Consider the following 20,861-nt stretch of genomic DNA (forward strand, 5'->3'; position numbering starts at 1 on the left):
CACCCCACCCCCACCCCTTCCCCCCCTATCCTTCCGATATAATTTATAACCAGGAATCACCGTATCCCACTGATTTTCTTCATCCCACCAAGTTTCTGAAATACCTTTTGCCAAGGCTCCATGAGGGTAGCAACCAGTTGCCCTTCTCCTATCCGCTGGTGCGCAGATTGCATGGGGCTTTCAAAGGGTTCTTGGACTTGGAAGTTTTAGTTATTAGTGGTTAACTTTTCTTTCTCCCTAGATGTAGTTTCCCTCCCTATTTTTTCATTGTAGTTTGTAGTATATTAAAAAATGCAATAAAAAATCCCCTCCGGGGGGCTTAAAAAAAGTTTCTGAAATACCCACAGCGTCTGTCCCCCCCCCCGCAACACCAAGCATTCCAACTCCCCGATTTTACCTCGGACACTTCTAGCATTTGTGTATAAACACCTATAGTTTCCCATGCATGTTAAGCCCACAACCTTCCTCTTGCTGCCTCGAGACCTTGCCAGGCAGTCTACTTCTTAAGCCACAGTCTCAGTGGACAATTCGAACCCATTTCCTTGTAGAAAAGTAACAGCTATCCCTTTATCTCTTTGAGATGAGTCATCCCGAACCAGAGACTTTTCATCTCCTGTTGGCTTTCCCCCAATATTCAGTTTAAAAACTGCTCTGCCACCTTTTTGATTTTAAGCGCCAGCAGCCTGGTTCCTTCTTGGGACAAGTAGAGACCGTCTCTTTTGTACAGCTCCTTCTTGTTCCCAAAAACATCCCTTCCCCCCTACACCATCGTCTCATCTACGCATTGAGACTCCTGATCTGTGCCTGTCTCTCCGGCCCTGCGCGTGGAACAGGTAGCACTTCTGAGAAGGCTACCTTGGAGGTCCTGGCCTTGAGTTTCCTGCCTAGCAGCCTAAATTTTTCCTATTGGCTCCTCCCCTATCTCCCAGCCTATCTAGAACATGCGTAATGTCTACTACCTTCGCACCAGGCAGGCAAGTCAACATATGCGGGTTCGCCACCCTGCTACCTGCCTGCCTAAGGATCAAATCACCAACTACCAAGAGTCACCCTCCTTCCCTGCCAAGGGATGGTTCCTTGGTACGAAAGAACACCCGTTCATCAGCTGAAGAAGAGGTCCCTTCTGAGGGCACATTCCCCTTATCTGCAGCACAGTGCTCTGTTTCCTCTTAACCCTCATGCTCCCTGATAGCAGCGGGGCTGCAGTTTTCAGAGTGGGACATATCTAACAAGTCCCCGAGAGTCTTCTCCATGCGCCTAACTGACTGTCTCTGCTTCTCCAGGTCTGGTACCTTGGCCTCAAGGAAGCAAACTCATTCCCTGAGAACCAGGAGCTCGTTGCAATGGGCACACACCCAAGACTTCTATCCAGTGGGCAGATAGTCATGCATGTGGCACTCTGTGCAAAACACTGGATAGCCCCCAACCCCCTGCTGGCATTTTGGCTTCATAATTGCTTTTAAAATAATAATTATATATAATCCCCCTTTTAAAAGCCTTTGTATTTATGTGGTTCTCCTTGTAGAAGTGTACTTACCTTACTGGGAACCCAAGGAGACTAGGGCCCTGGCTTTCTGGTTCTTCCTGGGCTTCTTACAGCATCCCTAGTCTAAGAGTCTCTAGGCTAAGAGCCTTTGGCTCGTGCCTCTGGCGAGGTGCTGCCTTAAATAGAAGCTTCCCCCAGCAGAGGGTGTGGCCAGCAGCCATTCAGATTCACCCAGGCCCTCAATTGCAGTTAAACAATGACCCTTTCTCACCCTATCTCAAGCAGCCAGGACTCTGCAACAAATCAAAACTTACCCACACACTCCCAAACACAGTCCCCCCACACAGTCCCCTTTCAGCTAAATCACCTCAGCTGAAAGTAAATAAAAAACACTCACCCCTCTAGCAGCTCTATCTCCTGCTGCTTCTCAGAGCTCAGCTGGGTCAGTCCTGTAATTTAACAGCATCAGGACAAGCGACAACCTGAGAAAGGGCCTTCTCAAGTCATGGTGCTGAAACTTTGCAGTGGCGCAGAAATAGTTTCTTCGTTTGCTTGAAAACTTGGGATTGAGAACAGCGTTTATCTTTGGCTAACACTTACTCTTTCACATGCAGCTGCTGGTGTGACCTTGGGTCAGTCATAAGTTCTTTCAGAGCTGTTCTCAAGGGTAGTTCTTGAGAGAGCTCTTTCAGCCTCAGGAAAAGGGAAAGGGATTGTAAGCGTCTCTGAGACTCCTTTGGGTAGTGAAGGGCGGGGTATAAATCCAGTCTCCTCCTCCTCCTCCTCGCGGCGAAGGGTGTCACTATTTAGGATTAAAACTTTATGCTCCCTGCTTTGTGCCTGTCAGGTGCAGGACTTGTTCTTCTGGTCAACTCGAAAGCTTGCGTACTGTTTTCGTCTTAATGAAAGGGATTGTGTGGATTGTGCTTTGGTTTTGGATTTGACTTTTGGACCAGCACAGATACAAACAACTTTATTCTTCTGTTAGTAGAGGTTCTGAGGTTGAACTTGAAACCTGCCTGAACATTAGGTCCTCTTTAGTCCATTGGCCCTAATGCTAGATTTTGAGGCGGGGCATACAAGGGCTAGCAGCTTAATAGCCTGACCTAGCCTGATCTCATGAGAGCTTGGAATCTAAGCAGGGTTGGCCACAGTTAGGATTTGGACGGGAGACCACCTAAGAAGGCGAGGATTGCTGTGCAGAGGGAGGCAATGGGAAATCACCTCTGCTCATCTATTTCCTTGAAACCCCATGGTCTGAGCTCGCCATGAGTGAGCTGGTTGTGACTTGACGGCATACAATTATTTATAGAAGGGCTTGGCTCTGGTTAATCTTGGGGAATAAAAGGAAGCCTACACATGTTCAGAGGCACATACTCCTTTACCCAGGCAAGTTTCAGCAAGAGGTTGAATGCAGCTGAGTCCCTGAATCCCCCCCCCTTCCCCCTCTCCCCATGGGAAAATCCTGGTGCAGCTTCCTCAACACAAACAGATGAGTCCATCCATCTACCATCTGTCTGTCTTGTCTGTCTGTCTGTCTGTCATCTGTCCATCTATCTATGATCTGTTATCCATCTATCATCCATCACCTGTCATCCATCTGTCATCTGTCATCCATCTGTCATCTATCTATATGTCATCTGCCATCTATCCATCTGTCATCCATCTATTCATCTGTCTATCATCTCTTATCCATCTATCTAATCTATTGCAGCTTTCCTGCCCAGAGTTCCCACTGTACGCTGCCCCCATTAATAGTGTGTGTATTGTTGAGAAAGCAAATGAAGGAGAAACCGTTACGGAGCAAGGCGTACAAGAATGAGTTCAGTCAGCAAGGGATTAAGTGATTCCGAACAAGAGCCGGTTTTTGAGCGGCAGGTTTTTCTCCCTCCCCGCTCTGCAAGGCAATCAGATGCAAAGCAACTTGCAGGGTCCCCTGTCCACCCATCTTTGAAAGGAAAAGGGTGAGACTTTTTTTTTTTTTAAATAAAAGCTGGAAATTCAGAGGGGTATATTTTTAAGAGATCCCGCATAGCTATGTTCCCCATTTCTGGCCGTTCTTTTAACTAGAAATGCCGGGGGCGGGGAGAGAGTGGAACCTTTCGTAGGCAAAAAAGCCGCTTTCTCCTCCTGAGCGCTGGCCCTGGGCGGCTCCCTCCTCTTGTACGTGACCCCTCCCATTGGAGCGAGCGACTCAGCATGCCTGGGCGTTGGAGGGCGCCACATCGCGCTAAGCGGCACAATCTGAAGGCAGTGGCACAGTCTGAAGTGTCTAGTGCCATCTGGTAATGTCTTAATTGTTGTATCGTTTGACGGTTCTGAACTGTTTCTACTGAATTATAAACGTGTTTTATTGTTGTTCGCCACCCCGAGCCTTGTGTGCCCAGGGGAGGGCGGTCTAAAAGCTTAATTTATAGATAAAGAATCATCAATCAATTGCTCTCCCATTCCAAAGCCAACCCTGTCCCCTTCTCACTCTTGGCAGAAGTGTATAAAGAGTCGTCGTCCCCCAGCTCCAATTTTTGTAGCCAGTTTGGAACACACCCTGTTACCCCGTTTCTTGGTTGGCCTCTTGGATTTTTTCATAATGGACCTGTCTTCTCAGCTCCTTCCCCTGCCTGGTCAGTTTCATTCCCGAGGAGCAGGCTCCTATGCCTTGTCCCCCCCCTCCGAGAGCCAGTTTGATGTAGTGGTTAAGTGTGCGGACTCTAATCTGGGAGAACCGGGTTTGATTCCCCACTCCTCCACTTGCACCTGCTGGATGACCTTGGGCAAGCCATAGTTCTGTCAGAGCCGTCCTTGAAAGAGCAGTTTCTGTCAGAGCTCTCTCAGCCCCACCTACCTTTCCCCAGAAGGGAAAGAAATTCGTAAGCCGCTCTGAGACTCCAAGAGAAGGGTGGGGTATAAATCCAATCTCCTCCTCCTCCTCCTCCTCCTCCTCCTCCTCCTTTTTAGTTTATTCCCCAGTATGTAGGCAGTTATTTAGGGAAAGGTGTGTCATTTATCGCATTGCTTTTTCCTTCCTGTAATTTCTGTTGTCATTTTTCTATTTGCGTAGATCAATTTGGTCTCTTTTTCTGTTAATAAAATAAAAAAACTCCTCCTCTGAATCTGGACCTCGGTATACACAGGGTTACTATACTGGTGCAGCTTCCCCAGGAGGCATGGGCTGGGGTCCAGCAGGGCAGGTCACAGGCAAGGTTGTAGAGAGTAACCAAAGTCCAGTCCAAAAGTCAGGGGTTCCAGAAAAGCCGGTTGTCAGCTCCAGTCCAAGTTTGTAGAGATTGGTGCTCAGTAGCAAAGTGCACTTTGTTGCGTGCACAAACTGCTGCTTCTCCCAGCTGAATTTATAGCCAAGTCTTAATGAGCTAAACTCCCAGCCAATTCCTTGGCAGCCATCCTGAAACTACCCATTTGTCTCTTCAATTGACAGCTGATGACGGGCCATGAGTCTCACACTTCTTCTCCTGTCTTGCAACTCACAGCGTCGGCTGCAAGGGTGTGGGTGAGCTAGGTGGGCTGGGAGTGGCTGCTGAAGACTTGTTTACTGCTTCAGAGCTACAAGGTGTTGGCTCAGTTTCAGCTGTAGGCTGTGACTCCTGATCAGCCGGTAACCTGATCTCTTCTTGTTCTCCTTCTGGCTCAGAGTGAGCTGCAGCCGGCTGTTCAGTTACCAGCTGAGGGCTAGCAGGTAGCTCTTCATCATAGATATCTGAGCCCTCACTCAGCACAGACCAACTTATGACAGTTACGATCCCAAGTATACCAAAGTATCCAAAATACATGGGTTTCCTCTGTGCTAGCAAGGCAATGCCTTTACACATTATGGCCCTGACATGTGTAGACCAATTTGGATAACGGGACATCCAATAGACAGTGCAATGGGATTTGAGTTGTTGGAATCTGGAACCAACTTGAGTATTTTCTGGCATACAGTAGGAAGCCAGAGGTAGGCAGGGAGTGCTTCCTTTGGCTCATTTAATGGCAGGGAAAGCCACATGTTGCTTAACTTGGAAGTGCTCCTTTCCCTCAGTCTCCTAAAGAGTAAGGGGAGGGAAGGGAAAAAGCTGTCAACTTTCAACTGACTTATGGCGACCTCATAGAATGTTCAGGGCAAGAACAGGAGTGAACATAAGAACATAAGAGAAGCCAATGTTGGATCAGGCCAATGGCCCATCCAGTCCAACACTCTGTATCACACAGTGGTCAAAAATCCCAGGTGCCATCAGGAGGTCCATCAGTGGTGGTTTGCCATTGCATACCTCCCTAGACTTCCTTGGTAGTCTCCCATCCAAATAGTAACCAGGACTGACCCTGCTTAGCTTCTGAGATCTGATGAGATCAGGGTAGCCTGGGACATCCAGGTGAGGGCAGAAGGGTAAGGCAGGGGAGTAGAAAAGGATATGAGCTGTGCTCAGAATGAAACTGGCCACTCTCCTGACGGTGGTGATGCCCCAGGAGTGCCCGGCCACAGCCATTTCTCTGGGTTTTCTCTCTCATTTTCTACGTTCAGCTTGAAGACATCTTAAATTTAGAAAGCCGCTAGGGGGAAACCATTTCTGAATGTGTCTTGCTTAGAAGACCCCACAGGGTCACCATAAGTCAGCTGTGACTTGACGGCACTTTCCACCACCAGGGGTGACTGGGTGTTCAAACGATCAAAGATCCATCCTCCTTATTAGCTTGAGTTCAGATTGGCGCGACAGTAAGATGGCCAGTCAAATATTGCCCCTCGACATCTATTATTTGAACACATTCAGACATCCCACGAAATCAAGAACAGCACTGCGTAGGTGTCCATTTATTGTCATTATGAGTTCACTTGTGATCAAGTCCCCCTAGTCCTGCAACAGTCTGGGACAGACTTAGCCACCTGGCAGAACCCTTCTGGCCATCTCAGATAACTCTCCCATTATAGCCCCCCGCACTGTGTTTGGTCATCATCTAAGGCCTCTTGCAGGCGCCTGGCCCCAGGATGGCTTGGTTTGCTGCCACCAGGGGAAAGGCCTTCTCAGTTGTGGCCCCTATCCTGTGGAAGGCACTCTCGGATGACACCCTGCTGGACACCGTGCCCTGCTGGACTTGTTAAGTTTCCGCAGGGCATGCAAAGCTGAATTGTTTAGGTTGGCCTTTGGAGGGTAACCACATGTTTGGGCTCTTTTAATAGTGGTATGGTGATAGCCATGTATTTTAATATTTTAATGTTAATGTTTTGTATTTGTTATTATGTGGTTTTCACCTGATTGGTTTTAATGTTGTAAGTTGCTGCGGGACCCTTTGGGTGAGTGGCAACTTAAAAAATCTAATAAATAAAATAAAAGGAGGAATCACTGAGGGAATGCCAACCAAAATAAAAGTCTTCACCTGCTGTCGAAAGATGCCAACAGAAGGGGCAGCCGAATCTCCCTGGGGAGAGAGTTCATGAGCTTTGGTGCTATGATTGAGAAGGTCCTCTGCTGGATTGCTACCTGCCTAATCCTAGCAGATGGGGATGCCTGAAGCAGAGCCTTTGAAGATGACTGTAGTGGTTGGGTTGGGTTCATAAGTAAGCAATCCTTCAGATAAGTTGGTCCTAAACCATGTTGGGCTTGAATTGTGCCTGGAATCAAATAGGGAGTCAGTGTAGATGAGCCAAGACTGGAATGATAACGTCCCTGTGACCCATTCCAGTCATCATCCTCGTTGCAGCATTCTGCACCGACTGAAGTTTCTGAACGCTTCTCAAGGGCATCCCCATGTAGAGTACACTGCAGTAATCTATCCTAGATATATTTTGTTGCTTCGCAAGTGATTGCCCGAACAGTCTGCATGCAGTTTGCACTTGATCGTTCCTTGTACATGGAGTTCTTCTCATGTTACAGTTAACGTGTTGACAGCTGAATGTGCAATACAAATCCCACATGTATCCGGGTACTGGTCCTCAATTGGATCCGTGAAAGTGATGTTTCTTTCAAACAAATGTACGCGCACACCGACTGGATGTACGTCCACTAACTGTGACATGTGAACAGGGTTCAGATCAGTGGATGTTTCTTGGAAGTAGCATAAGTGTGTTTATCTTTCGTCTTGGGTGCTGAATTTAAAATTAGTGCTTTCAAAATAGTTGACCAGAAAGTGACTGGTCTGTTGATCCTGTGTCTGTCCCTAGCTTTGAGCCCCTGCTTTATGGATCCTTACAGTATCAAGGAACCTGAGGAAAGTGGGTCAGGGCACCAGGAAGTCTCAGATTCTCATCTTTCCCCCCCCTTTTACCGCCTGCAGCAACAGATTAAGCGCTCGGCACGGATGTGCGGTGAATGCGAGGCCTGTCGGCGCACAGAGGATTGTGGGCAGTGCGACTTCTGCCGCGACATGAAAAAATTCGGGGGGCCGAACAAAATTCGCCAGAAGTGCCGCCTCCGGCAGTGCCAGGTTCGGGCTCGGGTGAGTATTACGTTGGGCGCTAGCTGCCCGCCGATTTCTCTCTCTTTTTTTTTGCACGTTTTCTCCGTGGGGCACTTCCCAGGCTGCTCTACCCCCCCGAGGGCAGCCGCCGTCTTAATTGAAGCCGTTGATGTGTGTGTAGCTCACACGTGATTTTGTTTTTCCCGTTCTTTTTCTTCCTAGGAGTCCTATAAATATTTTCCAGCTTCGGTAAGTTTCCTTTTTCCCTTCAGGTTTTTCTTTTTGTTTTTGTAAAGGCTCAGGATTGAAAGTAGATGAGTGTTAAGTTGGGACTCCTGGGTGTTTTTTTTTTCCCTAGATAGGAGAGGAGGATAAGGCTCGATCTACAGATGCAGCCGAACGAGGTGGTCTGAGTGGACTGTAGAACTTCAGACTGCCGATCGGGGTTCTGAAACGGTCCCCTGGGCCAAAAATGGCCCTTTGCAGAAGCCACAAACTGCTGCAGCAAGAGGGGTCGACGGGGCCCAAGCACATTCTTTGCCGCGGGTGGCGCTGTGGCTCAGTGATCGAGCCTCTGCTTGGCAAGCAGAAGGCCCCTGGTTCGATCCCCGGCATCTTCAGTTCAAAGGACCAGGCAGCAGGTGATGCGAAAGGCCTCTGCCTGAGACCCTGGAGAGCTGCTGTCAGAATGAGTAGACAATCCGGACCTCGATAGACCAAGGGTCCGGTTCATTATAAGGCAGCTTCGCGTGTACATCCGGACCCGCAAGTAAATTCATGTAGAGGGGCGATCAAAAAATGCCCCCTCGACCCGGTTGTCTGAAGTCTGGTTTGCTCTGCCACGTCCTTTCGGCTGCATTGTTTAGATCCTTCTTGACGTTTAACGGGTTATAATGGAGGGCTGCCCCAGAGCCAGTTGGGATGTTGGCTAGTCTTTAGAGCTTGCAGGGTTATTTGGCCCCTCTTCTTCGAACTGAAGCTTTGCTCGTCTGCTCTCGGGTTTTATTTTTTGGGGAGGTGATAAGCAGGTGGTGTCGATTTCCGGGAGGGGGTGCGTGTTCCTCTCTGCCTCTCGCGCTTTGCCGCTTGGTATCCAGCGAGCCTCGTTTTTTCTCTGTTGCCCGCTGCCGTGGCCCGGAAGCAGAAGGGCGTGTCTGCGTGTTTCGACGGCTGGTGCTCCCGAAGCCAGGTGGACGGCGCCTTTAATGCTTTCCTCTCTCTCTCTTTTCTTTCTCCCCTCCCTCCCTTTTCTCTCTCCCTTTCTCTCTCTTCCCCTCGTCGCCTTCCCTTCCCTGTTCCCCAAATGCTGAATAGATGTTACGGGGGCGGGAGGATGACCTGCAGATGCTAAAGGAACAGCTAGAGTCGGCGGCCACTCCCGAGCCTCTGTCGGATGACGACCTGCACATAGACCCCGATTTGTACCAAGAGCTTTGTTCGGGGGCCTTCGATGATCAGAACCTGGTGAGCCCTGGGGGAGGGGGATCTGTTCCTCTTGGATTCCTAGGCCAGGTTGACAGGGCTTGGGGACAAAACGTTTATCCTAAAATGGCGGGCAGTTTCGGTCACCCCCCCCCCCCCCGGGATAATCCCCGGTTCTGTGCTCGGAAACGATACAAATTTAACACACTCAGAAGAATGTAGCCGACGTGTTTGGCTGGATGTGAGAGAGCCCCCCCCAGCTTCTAAAGTTCCCAACTTATTCACCCTCTACTGTTCCTGAAGCCTCCTATCAAGCTTATCCTTAGCTCTCATTTCTCAGCCCACCTTGCCTCCCCCCACTTAGATCACTCTTAGCCCGAAGGTCCAAGTACCTTCCGCCCCTTGAGTCCTCCCTTTTCATCTGACTGCTTTGTCTTCCTTCCTTGACTCATTCTTCTTGTGGGTCCACTCATATCTCCGGCCTTTTATCTCTCTGCTTGCTGGGTGGCCTCCCCCACCTTCGTCCTCGTTGACAGCACATGCACACCTTCCCAAAATGATTCTTTCTCTCCTGCGCAAGCTTTACCTTTTGCTTTTCTCACTTACACTGCGCTGTTGATCAGTGTTCTGTTGCCGACAGCTTTGCCTTGAGAAGTTGGAATGGTTGTGAACGTTCCGTGATGGTGCTACCGCTCAGCCATTTGCTCAGTAGAGGCTTGCATACAGAGGCATGCAGACAGTTCCATGCAATTCCTGTCATGTGGTTGAAAATGCGTTTCATTACTCTAATTTGGCTTCCAAGAGAATCTTAAATTTTTGAAATAGTCTTTCAGCAAAGATGAGGGTAGCAAAATTTGAACAGTGGTTGAAGTGGGAGAGCATAGCAGTTACAAGGCAACTACCTGAGTTGTTTCCGGATTGAAGAGCCTCACTTCTGGTTACCAGAGGTGGTTCAGTCGTTACCATGCCCCCGCATGAAAATCCCCCAAAATGCTTCTGTGGGAAGGCATTTGACGCACCAAAATGTAACATGGGATCGGCACCGATTGGATGGTTCAGTCTGGGGCTTGCGAGCCAGGCAGCCCTGGACTGAACCCCCGAGTCCCAAACCCCACCTGAACAGAATTGGTTCAGGTGGCATCAGGCCATGCCCCAGCGTGCCTGTGTTGCCCGGAAGGAATGCGCGGCTGGCACTTCCAGGTGGCGTCGGGCCCTGCCCCCTGCTGTTGCCGCGTTTTCCAGAAGTGACACAAGCGTATCAGTGATGTGCAACATCACTTCTGGGTACTGCAGAAGTGCCAGTGTGGGGCCCAACACCACCCAGAGGTGTTGGGTGCACATCGAGCCGAACACATTCCCGAGCCTGCCCAAAAAGCTCGGGGTGAGTGTCCAGGGAAGGCGCCTTCTCTGGAACTCAGCTCGCGAGCCCTGAACTGGGCAAAGTCCAGGCCAGACTTTGGCTCGGTGTTCGGTCTGTGCCCGTCCCTCCTTATTACCACATGGAATGCCGCCATGCAAAACTGTTGGGTGGCCTCCAAAAGGCAATGTTGAACCAACCCCATAGCCTTTACTAGGCACCTCACGAAGATTAGGATCATGAAAGTGGGGGAAAGGATTGTCACAGAGCCAAAATTTTGCACCCAATATCAGATTACAGACTACGGGAGAGTAAGGGCCAGCATCTGGGGGCTACTGGCACATATCTGCCACCCCTCCTCAAGCTTCTAGTAGCAGGAGGGAAAGAAGGGTGTAGATCTGTGATGGAGGAACTTGGTTGCAGCCTCTTGTAAGGGTGGAGGCACAGGGCTTTGGCTTGGCACTCTTTACTTCCGTGTCAGAGGTGTTCTTTGGCCGAGCTAGACACTGACCAGGGCTGTAGAAGTTTTGAATCCACAAAACTCTTCCCGGGGTGTCACCGGAAGCAAAACTGGCTCCTTTTCTGTGTTCCTCCAGTGGCTTGCCGTGGAGGTGGCTGCAACTCCCTACTAAGCAGATCCCTAATCTTTTCAGTCTCTGAAGAAGTACTACAGAGAGCTCCCAGCCATTACATACCTGTGTGGCCGTCAAGTCTAAACTGATTTATGGTGGCCCCAGCAAGGGGCTTTCAGGGGCTTTCAGGACAAGTGAGGGACAGAGGTGGTTAAGAACATAAGGGAAGCCAATGTTGGATCAGGCCAATGGCCCATCCAGTCCAACGCTCTGTGTCACACAGTGGCCAAAAGTACCAGGTGCCCTCAGGAGCTCCAGCAGTGGGGCCAGGATTCTAGAAGCCCTCCCACTGTTGCCCCCTCTCCCAAGCACCAAGAACACAAAGCATCACTTGCCCCAGCCTGAGAGTTCCTATCTATACCTTGTGGCCAATAGCCACGGATGGACCTTCCTCTGCAGAGTCTTCCTTGATGGTCTCCCATCCAAAGTGCCCGACTGTGCTTAGCTTCTGAGATCTGACGCGATTGGGCTATACCAGACCGCCTTCCCTCCCTCCCCACTACCAGCTTGGCAAGTCACATCCTAAGCAGAGTTAGACCCAGGACTATTTTTGGGCAGGAGCGCACAGGAACAGAGTTCCGGCTGGCTCCTAAGTTGGCCACGCCCAGCAGGAACTCATTAGCATAATAGGCCACACCCAACAGCAGAAATCCATTAGCATATTAGGCCCCACCCCTGACAGCACAGCTCATTGGCATATTAGCCCACCCCCCCATGTTACCAGAAGTGTGCTCATCCAGCCACACCCACTTTTTGCTTCTTATTCTGTTTACCTTGTTTGTTGTCGAAACCCAGGGCCTTTTTTGTAGCAGGAACTCCTTTGCATATTAGGCCACACCCCTGACAGCACAGCTCATTGGCATATTAGGCCACACACCCCTAATGTAGCCAATCCTAATGAGTTTCTCATGTTGGGTGTGGCCTATTATGCTAATGAGTTCCGGCTGGGCTTTTTTCTACAAAAAAAGCCCTGGTTAGACCCAAGGGTATAACAGTCCTCACCCTGCCCTGGATGGCTAGCCTGATCTTATCAGACCTCAGAAGCTAAGCCAGGGTCAGTGCTGGTTAATACTTGGATGGGAGACCACCAAGGAAGTCCAAGGCTGCTGTGCAGAGAAAGACAATGGCCCTCTGCCTTTGTCATCTCCTGCCTTGAGCACCCCTACAGGGTTACCATAAGTCGATGTTTTCTTTCCATCACCAGCTGTGCTTCAGATGGCCCTGGGGGTGCTTAGTTCTCATGATGGCAAGCCATCTGAGCCGGTTAGGTCGATTTGTCTTCTTCTTTAGCATCCTTCGGTCAAGGTGTATTGACAGGCAGATGATCTCAAGATCCCTTTAGTGCATCCAGGATGAATGAGCACAAGGCCACGAGTCCCTTTTCACTACTCTGGTTCTTCTCTCAGCCATGGCTCAGCGACACGGACGACGCTCCGTTCCTCGATCCTGTCCTGCGGAAGCGTGCCGTGAAGGTCAAGCATGTCAAGCGACGGGAGAAGAAGTCGGAGAAGAAGGTATGATCTCGGCACGGCAGGATGGCTAGGTTCTGGGGGCAGGAGGTGTCAGGATCAGTGAGTATGCTGGCTGGCTGGCTGGCTTTTGATGGCCAAAGTCTATCATAGAACTTCATTCCCCCCCCACCGCCCCCTTGTGGCATGTCGTTTATACAATAAAGCCGGCGTAGCCCTTCAGATAGGGTCCCCAACTTTTTTGAGCCTGCGGGCACCTTTGGGAATCCTGAAACAGTGTGGTGGGCACGGTCACAAAATGGCTGCTATGCAATGTCTGCCGCGAGAGGCGGAGCTAGCCACAAAATGGCTGTAGCAGCTTCCCTGCAGTTACTCCGTGAAGATGCTTGTGCTGTGGAGGCAGCTACTGCCAAAACAACATTTTTAAAAATCTGCACGGCTAAGAAGTAGAAGAGATTGGATTTATACCCCGCCTTTCACTACCCAAAGGAGTCTCAGGGCAGTTTACAATCTCCTTCCCCTTCCCTTCCCCACAACAGACACCCTGTGAGGTAAAAGAAGAAGAAGAGATTAGATTTATACCCCGCCGTTCACTACCCAAAGGAGTCTCAGGGCAGCTTACAATCTCCTTCCCCTTCCCCTCCCCACAACAGTCACCCTGTGAGGTAAAAGAAGAAGTAGAAGAGATTGGATTTATACCCCGCCCTTCACTACCCAAAGGAGTCTCAGGGCAGCTTACAATCACAATCTCCTTCCCCTTCCCCTCCCCACAACAGACACCCTGTGAGGTAAAAGAAGAAGTAGAAGAGATTGGATTTATACCCCGCCTTTCACTACCCAGCGGAGCTGCGGTGGCTCTTACAATCTCCTTCCCCTTCCCCTCCCCACAACAGACACCCTGTGAGGTAAAAGAAGAAGTAGAAGAGATTGGATTTATACCCCGCCTTTCACTACCCAAAGGAGTCTCAGGGCATCTTACAATCTCCTTCCCCTTCCCCTCCCCACAACAGACACCCTGTGAGGTAAAAGAAGAAGTAGAAGAGATTGGATTTATACCCCGCCTTTCACTACCCAGCGGAGCTGCGGTGGCTCAAGTGGTTAAGACGCTGAACTGCAGGCTGTGGAAGGTCAGTAGTTCAGCGGTTCAAGACCCGGGTGCCGCAAGACAGGGTGAGCTCCTGTCTCTAGTTCCAGCTCCTGCCAACCTAGCAGTTCGAAAGCAAGAAATTGCAAGTAGATAAATAGGGACCACTTCGGTGGGAAGGTAACAGCGTTCCGTGCACCTTGGTGTTTAGTCATGCCGGCCACATGACCACGGAAACGTCTTCGGACAGCGCTGGCTCTTCGGCTTTGAAACGGAGATGAGCACCGCAACCCTAGAGTCGGATTCGACTGGCTTTCGAGCAAGGGAACCTTTACCTTTACTTTTCACTACCCAAAGGAGTCTCAGGGCAGCTTACAATCTCCTTCCCCTTCCCTTCCCCACAACAGACACCCTGTGAGGTAAAAGAAGAAGAAGAGATTAGATTTATACCCCGCCCTTCACTACCCAAAGGAGTCTCAGGGCAGCTTACAATCTCCTTCCCCTTCCCCTCCCCACAACAGACACCCTGTGAGGTAAAAGAAGAAGTAGAAGAGATTGGATTTATACCCCGTCTTTCACTAACCAAAGGAGTCTCAGGGCATCTTACAATCTCCTTCCCCTTCCCCTCCCCACAACAGCCACCCTGTGAGGTAAAAGAAGAAGTAGAAGAGATTGGATTTATACCCCGCCCTTCACTACCTAAAGGAGTCTCAGGGCAGCTTACAATCTCCTTTCCCTTCCCCTCCCCACAACAGACACCCTGTGAGGTAAAAGAAGAAGTAGAAGAGATTGGATTTATACCCCGCCTTTCACTACCCAAAGGAGTCACAGGGCATCTTACAATTACCTTCCCCTCCCCCACAACAGACACCCTGTGAGGGAGGTGGGGCTGAGAGAGCTCTTTCGAGGACTGCTCGTGAGAGAACAGCCCTGAGAGAAATTGTGACTGGCCCAAGGTCACACCAGCAGCTGCATGTGGAGGAATCAAACCCGGTTCTCCCAGATTAGAGGCCGAGCTCCTAACCACTACACCAAACTGGCTGTCAGCTTTCATAAAATCTCCAGTGGCCAATCAGAAGCCTTGCTGGGCAAAAGCCCCACCTGGCCCTGCCCACTTTCTAAAATCACTTGGTGAGCACAAGGAAAGGGGTTGGCAGGCACTACGGCGCCCGTGGCCACTGTGTTGGGAATACCTGCTCTAAGATGTGTGAGCGTCCTCCCCTCTCCCTCTGAGGATGGTACCTCCGTTTCTTTAACTCTGCCAGCCTCAACAGTGTCGCTCTGTGTGTTGCATTGCTGCTAAGTGCTCAACCTGGGGCTGCCCTTGCAGGTCTATTGGGAACACTGTTTGGTGCGAAACACGGCAGCTCACTTTTAGATAGAAGCCCTGTTGCAAGCATATCATGCCAGTGCTGAGCAGTGGGTTCTTTCCCTTTGCGGTCTGCGAGCCCCATACTTGAGGGATTACTCCTCCCTATGTATGCCCGTTCACCCTCTGGGACCCCCATTTCTCTTGGGAGTTCCATCAGTTTGCCAAGTGCAGCTGGCTTCTGGGGAAAGCGCTCTCCTTCACTGGGGTGGCCTCTTGGGGTCAGCCTTGTGGAGGAAGGCTGGCTTGCCCCTTTCCTTCTGCCGTTCTGATGAGTCTGTTCTCTTTTGGAAAACTCTTGATTTAAAAGAAAACCCCAGTATCTTCGTTCCGATTGACGATGGTGTCTCTCTTCCGATAGCTGTTCCTTTGATTTTTCGGAATAGGGTTTTTTATTTGGATTGGTTGTACCTGGTGGAACTCTCTGCCAAACAACGTCAGGGCCCTGTGGGATTTAATGCAGTTCCGCAGGGCCTGTAAGATGTTCCACCGAGCTTTTGGTAGAGGACAGCACCCTCCCTCTTTCTCCTTGTTTCATTGGTTTCCCTCCTCCTACCCAGCCCGTGGGGCGGCAGCGCAGTCTCATATGGGAATAGGATTTATTAGGACACCATCTTGGGTTTTAGGTTTTTAATTACATGTTAAGAACATAAGAGAAGCCAGTGTTAGATCAGGCCAATGGCCCATCCAGTCCAACACTCTGTCACACAGTGGCCAAAAATACCAGGTGCCATCAAGAGGTCCAGCAGTGGGGCCAGGACACTAGAAGCCCTCCCACTCTTGCCCCCCCCCCAAGCATCAAGAATGCAGTGCATCACTTGCCCCAGACTGAGAGTTCCTATTTATACTTTGTGGCTAATAGCCACTGATGGACCTCTGCTCCATATGTTTATCCAATTCCTTCTTGAAGCCGTCCATGCTTGTAGCCGCCACCACCTCCTGTGGCAGTGAATTCCATGTGTTAATCACTCTTTGGGTGAAAAGTACTTCCTTTTATCCTTTCTAACCCGACTGCTCGGCAATTTCATTGAGTGCCCACGAGTTCTTGTATTGTGAGAAAGGGAGAAAAGTACTTCTAACCTGCTCGGTTATTTATCTGAACCATTGTACGTTTTTATCTATTTTTTATCATTGATGTATATCTCGCAGAGCCCTGGTTTTGCACGGATGGGGCGATTCATAAATTAAATAAATAATAATATTTTCAACACAAATCATTTTAAGCCACTTGGGATTCATTTGGAGAAGCGCGGAGCAAAATTTCCAACAGAGAGGAGATTGTCCTTTCCTTGCTCATTGTCTAGGGGACTGGTTAGTTGAGTCTGCTGCCACTTACAGAGAACATCAAGAATTGCCTTCAGTGGTTATGCTTTTGAATATAAAATAGTATAACATACCCCAGTATTATAAACTCTGCACTGTATATAACAATATAGCTTTTATCAGTATCCTCATAACAAAAATCTTTAGTCGATATATATTTATTAGTAACGATTTTTTAAAGTGCTTTTGGATTTAGACTTCAATGTAGTTAGAATTTTTTTAAGCAAAGTGTTTACTGTTTGGTATTTATACTCTGCTTGGTTTTGGTATTTTTGATGTAGTATTAAAATTTTTAATTATTAAAAAATAAAAAAAAAGAATTGGCTTCAGTGAGTAGACCGCAGTCTGTGGTTCTCATCTGGCAGCAGCTGGCCACAGACCTCTGGAAGCTTACAGAAAAAGGGAATGATTAAAAAAAAATAATCTTTTTTTTATTCTTTCATTTAAAACGTTTGTATCTCACCTTCCTGCCCAATTAGGGCCCTCAGGGCAGTGAACAATTAGAAGACATTCAAAATCAATTTTAAGAACAATCATAGAATCATAGAATGTTAAGAGTTGGAAGGGACCTTGCAGGTCATCTAGTCCAACCCCCTGCACTCTGCAGGAGCATAGCCAAAAGATAGCCCTGCATACCTACAACATACCCGAAAGATGTTCATCCAGCCTCCGCTTGAAAACATCCAGCGAAGGAGCATCCACCCCCTCCGGAGGCAGACTGTTCCACTGCTCAACCACTCTTACAGTTAGGCAGTTTCTCCTGATATTTAGCCGGTAACAACTCCCTTGTAATTTCCACCCATTAGGCCAGTCTTGCAATCCGGAGCATATAAAAGAACGAGCGGTAAGGGAGTGCCAGACTTCCCTTGCTGGTGGAAGATAGTGAGCAAGGGGGCAGACAAGTTTCCCTGGGGAGATGATGGCATCTGTTTATTTATTCGGTTCAATTTCTATCCTGCCCTTCCTGTGAACGGGCTCAGGGCGGGTTACAAACATTAATATAAGGCAATAAAATCAAAGATTAAAACGATAATCTTAACCCTTAAAACGATGGCCATCAACTACATCCTAACCATTACAGTGGTGCCCTGGTGTTAAACAATTAGAAGCAGAAAGGGCCAAATCCCAGAAGGGATTCTAGATTATAATTACATCGTTCTGTGTCCTCATTCTGCCTATCTTTGGTAGAGCTCAAGGGGGTTACTCAGATGTCTCTAGGCTTTCGGAAAGCGAGTGAGAATTTATTTATTTATTTATTTATTATATTTATACCCCGCCCATCCCGCAGCAGGCTCAGGGCGGCTAACAAAACGGTACAATGTACCTAATTGGTATACATAAAACTTAAAACTCTATAAAATCTCATAAACAAATAATTTAAAACATACGTTAACAATTAACAATAAAGTGCATACAGTACTACAAGTTAGATGGCGTGCTTCCAGATCTCATTCTGCGTTATTCCACCGATCATCATCCTCGCGCCGGAAGGCCTAGCGATGTGTCAGGGCCAGATCTAAGATCCAAGCATTCACTAGGATCCCCGCTGTCCGCCGTCATGTCTATTATGTCCTATAATGGTGGGGCCGTCATGGCCATGAAGGGGAAAAATTGCGTTGCTATTGCAGCTGATCGGCGATTTGGCATTCAAGCTCAGATGGTGACCACGGACTTCCAGAAAATGTTCCCAATGGGAGACAGACTATTTATTGGCTTGGCCGGACTTGCCACAGATGTTCAGACAGTCGCCCAAAGGCTCAAGTTCCGCCTGAATCTCTATGAATTGAAGGAGGGCCGGCAAATCAAGCCCCAGACCCTGATGAGCCTGGTGTCCAACCTCCCGTATGAGAGGCGGTTTGGACGTTACTACGTAGAGCCAGTCATAGCCGGGCTAGACCCTGTCGCATACAAGCCTTTTATCTGCTCCTTGGATTTGATTGGCTGCCCAATGACAACAGCTGACTTTGTGGTCAGTGGGACCTGTGCAGAGCAGATGTATGGCATGTGTGAATCCCTCTGGGAGCCAGGTATGGAGCCAGACCACCTCTTTGAAACCATAGGCCAGGCCATGCTCAACGCGTGGTGTCGGGTATGGGCGTGACTGTGCACGTCATTGAGAAAGACAAGATAACGACCCGAACACTGAAAGGTCGCATGGACTAACTTAAGACGTGGTTTTGGGGGGGATGCTCATTTTTTTTAAATTTTTAATCTTGATGGCTGGAATGCAGCTCTTGGATTTAAAAACACACACACCCATGCCTTTGCTGTCAAAGAAAGTGGCTGTTTATAATGTGGCATTATTGACAAATAAAAAGAATTCTGTTTTTTTCAACTGTAAAAAAAAGAAGAAGAAGAAGTCTCTAGGCTGTCTGGATTGCCTGCCGTAGCAGCCAGTCTCCTGGCCCCTGCTATTGCACTTTGCTCCAGGAGGAGCAAAAATGGAATATAGAACATAAGAAGAGCCCTGCTGGATCAGACCAGTGGTCCATCTAGTCCAGCATCTTGTCTCACATGGTGGCCAACCAGTTCCTCTGGAGGGCTAACAACAGGGCATAGAGGCCGAGGCTTTCCCCTGATGTTGCCTCGTGGTTCTGGGATTCAGAGGCTTAGTGCCTCTGAATGTGGAGGTTCCCCTCAGTCATAACAGCTACCGTGTTTCCCCGAAAGTAAGACATCCCCCGAAAATAAGACCTACTTACAGTTTTGCCTCTCGCTGAAATATAAGGCATCCCCCGAAAATTAGACCTCCCCGATAATAAGGCCCCCCGGAGCAGACCGGAAGTGCGAGGTCTCTTTTAATCAGAGAGCCCGCGCCGCCGCCAGGACAAGCTGCCGCCTGCTGCTCGCTCTGCCCTGACGGAGTGTACCGTATTCTTCTTAATAAGACATCCCCTGAAAATAAGATCTAGTGCATCTTTGGGAGCAAAAATTAATTTAAGACACTGTCTTATTTTCGGGGAAACATGGTAGTAGCCATTGCTAGACTTATCCTCCACGAATCTATCTCATCCCCTTTTAACGCTGCTTATTCCTGTGGCCATCATTAGTGAATTCCACATTTTAATCACTGTGTAAAGCAGTATTTCCTTTTGTCTGTCCAGAACCTACTGCCCATCAGCTTCTTCAGTTGCCCTCAAGTTCTAGTCTTTTGGGAGAGGGAGAAAAAGTTACCTGTGTCCGTTCTCTCCGCCCCATGCACAATTTTATAAACCTCTATCATGTCCCCCCTGAGTCGTCTCTTTTCTAAACTGAAAAGTCCCGAGCTCTTCACCCTCTCCTCATAGGGAAGGTGCTCCAACCCGCTAATCATCTCGGTTGCCCTCCTCTGTATTCTCTACTTTTTCTAGCTCTGCAGTGTCCTTTTGGAGGTACAGTGACCAGAACTGTACACAGTATCCCAGCACCATAGATCTATATAGGGGCATTACAATACTGGCCATTTCATTCTCCATCCCTTTCCTAATAATCCCTACTGTAGAGCTTGCATTTTTCACTGCTGCAGCACATTGGGTTGACACGACCCCAGGCGATGTCACTTCTGGTTGGGCCTGGAAGAGACTCTGTGCAGCTCAAGGAATTCCCCAGATCTCTATGGTTTTTACTGTAGAGAGAAGGGGATTCCTAGAGTGTTGTGATGTCCCTTCTAGGTATAACTGGAAGAGACTTCATGATGTTGCTCCATGTGCTACGTCTGCAGCTGCTGGAGCTAAGAGGGTGGTTGGTAGCCCTGGAGGTGGTTGGTAGCCACCCTGAGCCCGTTCGAGCCGCCTTGAGCCCGTTCGCGGGGAGGGCGGGGTAAAAATGCAATCAATCAATCAGTCAATCAATCCAGGCACTGACTGAGTCAGACCTGCTTAGCTTCTGCAAGGTGGCCGGTTCATTTGACTTTCAGTCTGATCCGCAGAGCAGGAATCATTCAAACACAAAACTAATTCCAGTGTGGCTGACTTGTTATATGAAGTTAGGGAATCCCTGAGCCCAGGAGTGTTCGCTGGAAGCTCAGACCCCACCACAGCTCAGTGGGCTGGATGGAGACTGGCTAGAGCAGGGGTGTCAAACTCATTTCTTATGAGGGCCGGATTGGACATAAATTGGGCTTTGTCGGGCCGGGCCATGTGTGTCATACAGTGTAACGCCAGGTAGCATAGAAATAAACTTTATAAAGGACACAGAAAAACACAATGAAAGATATTATAGCAGCTATTCCGTTGGAGCCCCACATTAGGGGCTAATATTTTCTCTGCAAAACTGAAGTTCCTTGAGTTCGTCGAACTCTATTTTTTTAACTGAGCTTAATCCCAAACCTCCCCCCTCCCCCCACCAGACAACAGC

The 20,861-nt window shown here is 49.0% G+C and overlaps 1 protein-coding gene and 1 pseudogene across 4 annotated transcripts in view; both read left to right on the forward strand.

The window, feature by feature from the left end:
- The window catches only part of CXXC1 (CXXC finger protein 1), a 63,713-nt gene that overhangs the window by 13,166 nt on the left and 29,686 nt on the right, over positions 1–20,861 (forward strand). The window contains exons 5-8 of one of the 4 annotated variants that reach the window (XM_015406224.1): positions 7,748–7,909; positions 8,093–8,119; positions 9,185–9,334; positions 12,688–12,795. In XM_015406224.1, coding sequence (XP_015261710.1) covers positions 7,748–7,909; positions 8,093–8,119; positions 9,185–9,334; positions 12,688–12,795 — 447 coding nt within the window. The remainder of the gene's footprint in view (positions 1–7,747; positions 7,910–8,092; positions 8,120–9,184; positions 9,335–12,687; positions 12,796–20,861) is intronic. The other 3 variants (XM_015406226.1, XM_015406225.1, XM_015406227.1) reach the window with 3 other exon arrangements.
- LOC107106133 lies at positions 18,071–18,627 on the forward strand (annotated as a pseudogene).

This window comes from Gekko japonicus, unplaced genomic scaffold (genome assembly GCF_001447785.1).
Source record: "Gekko japonicus isolate JY-2015 unplaced genomic scaffold, Gekko_japonicus_V1.1 scaffold1346, whole genome shotgun sequence".
Classification (NCBI taxonomy): Eukaryota; Metazoa; Chordata; class Lepidosauria; order Squamata; family Gekkonidae; genus Gekko; species Gekko japonicus.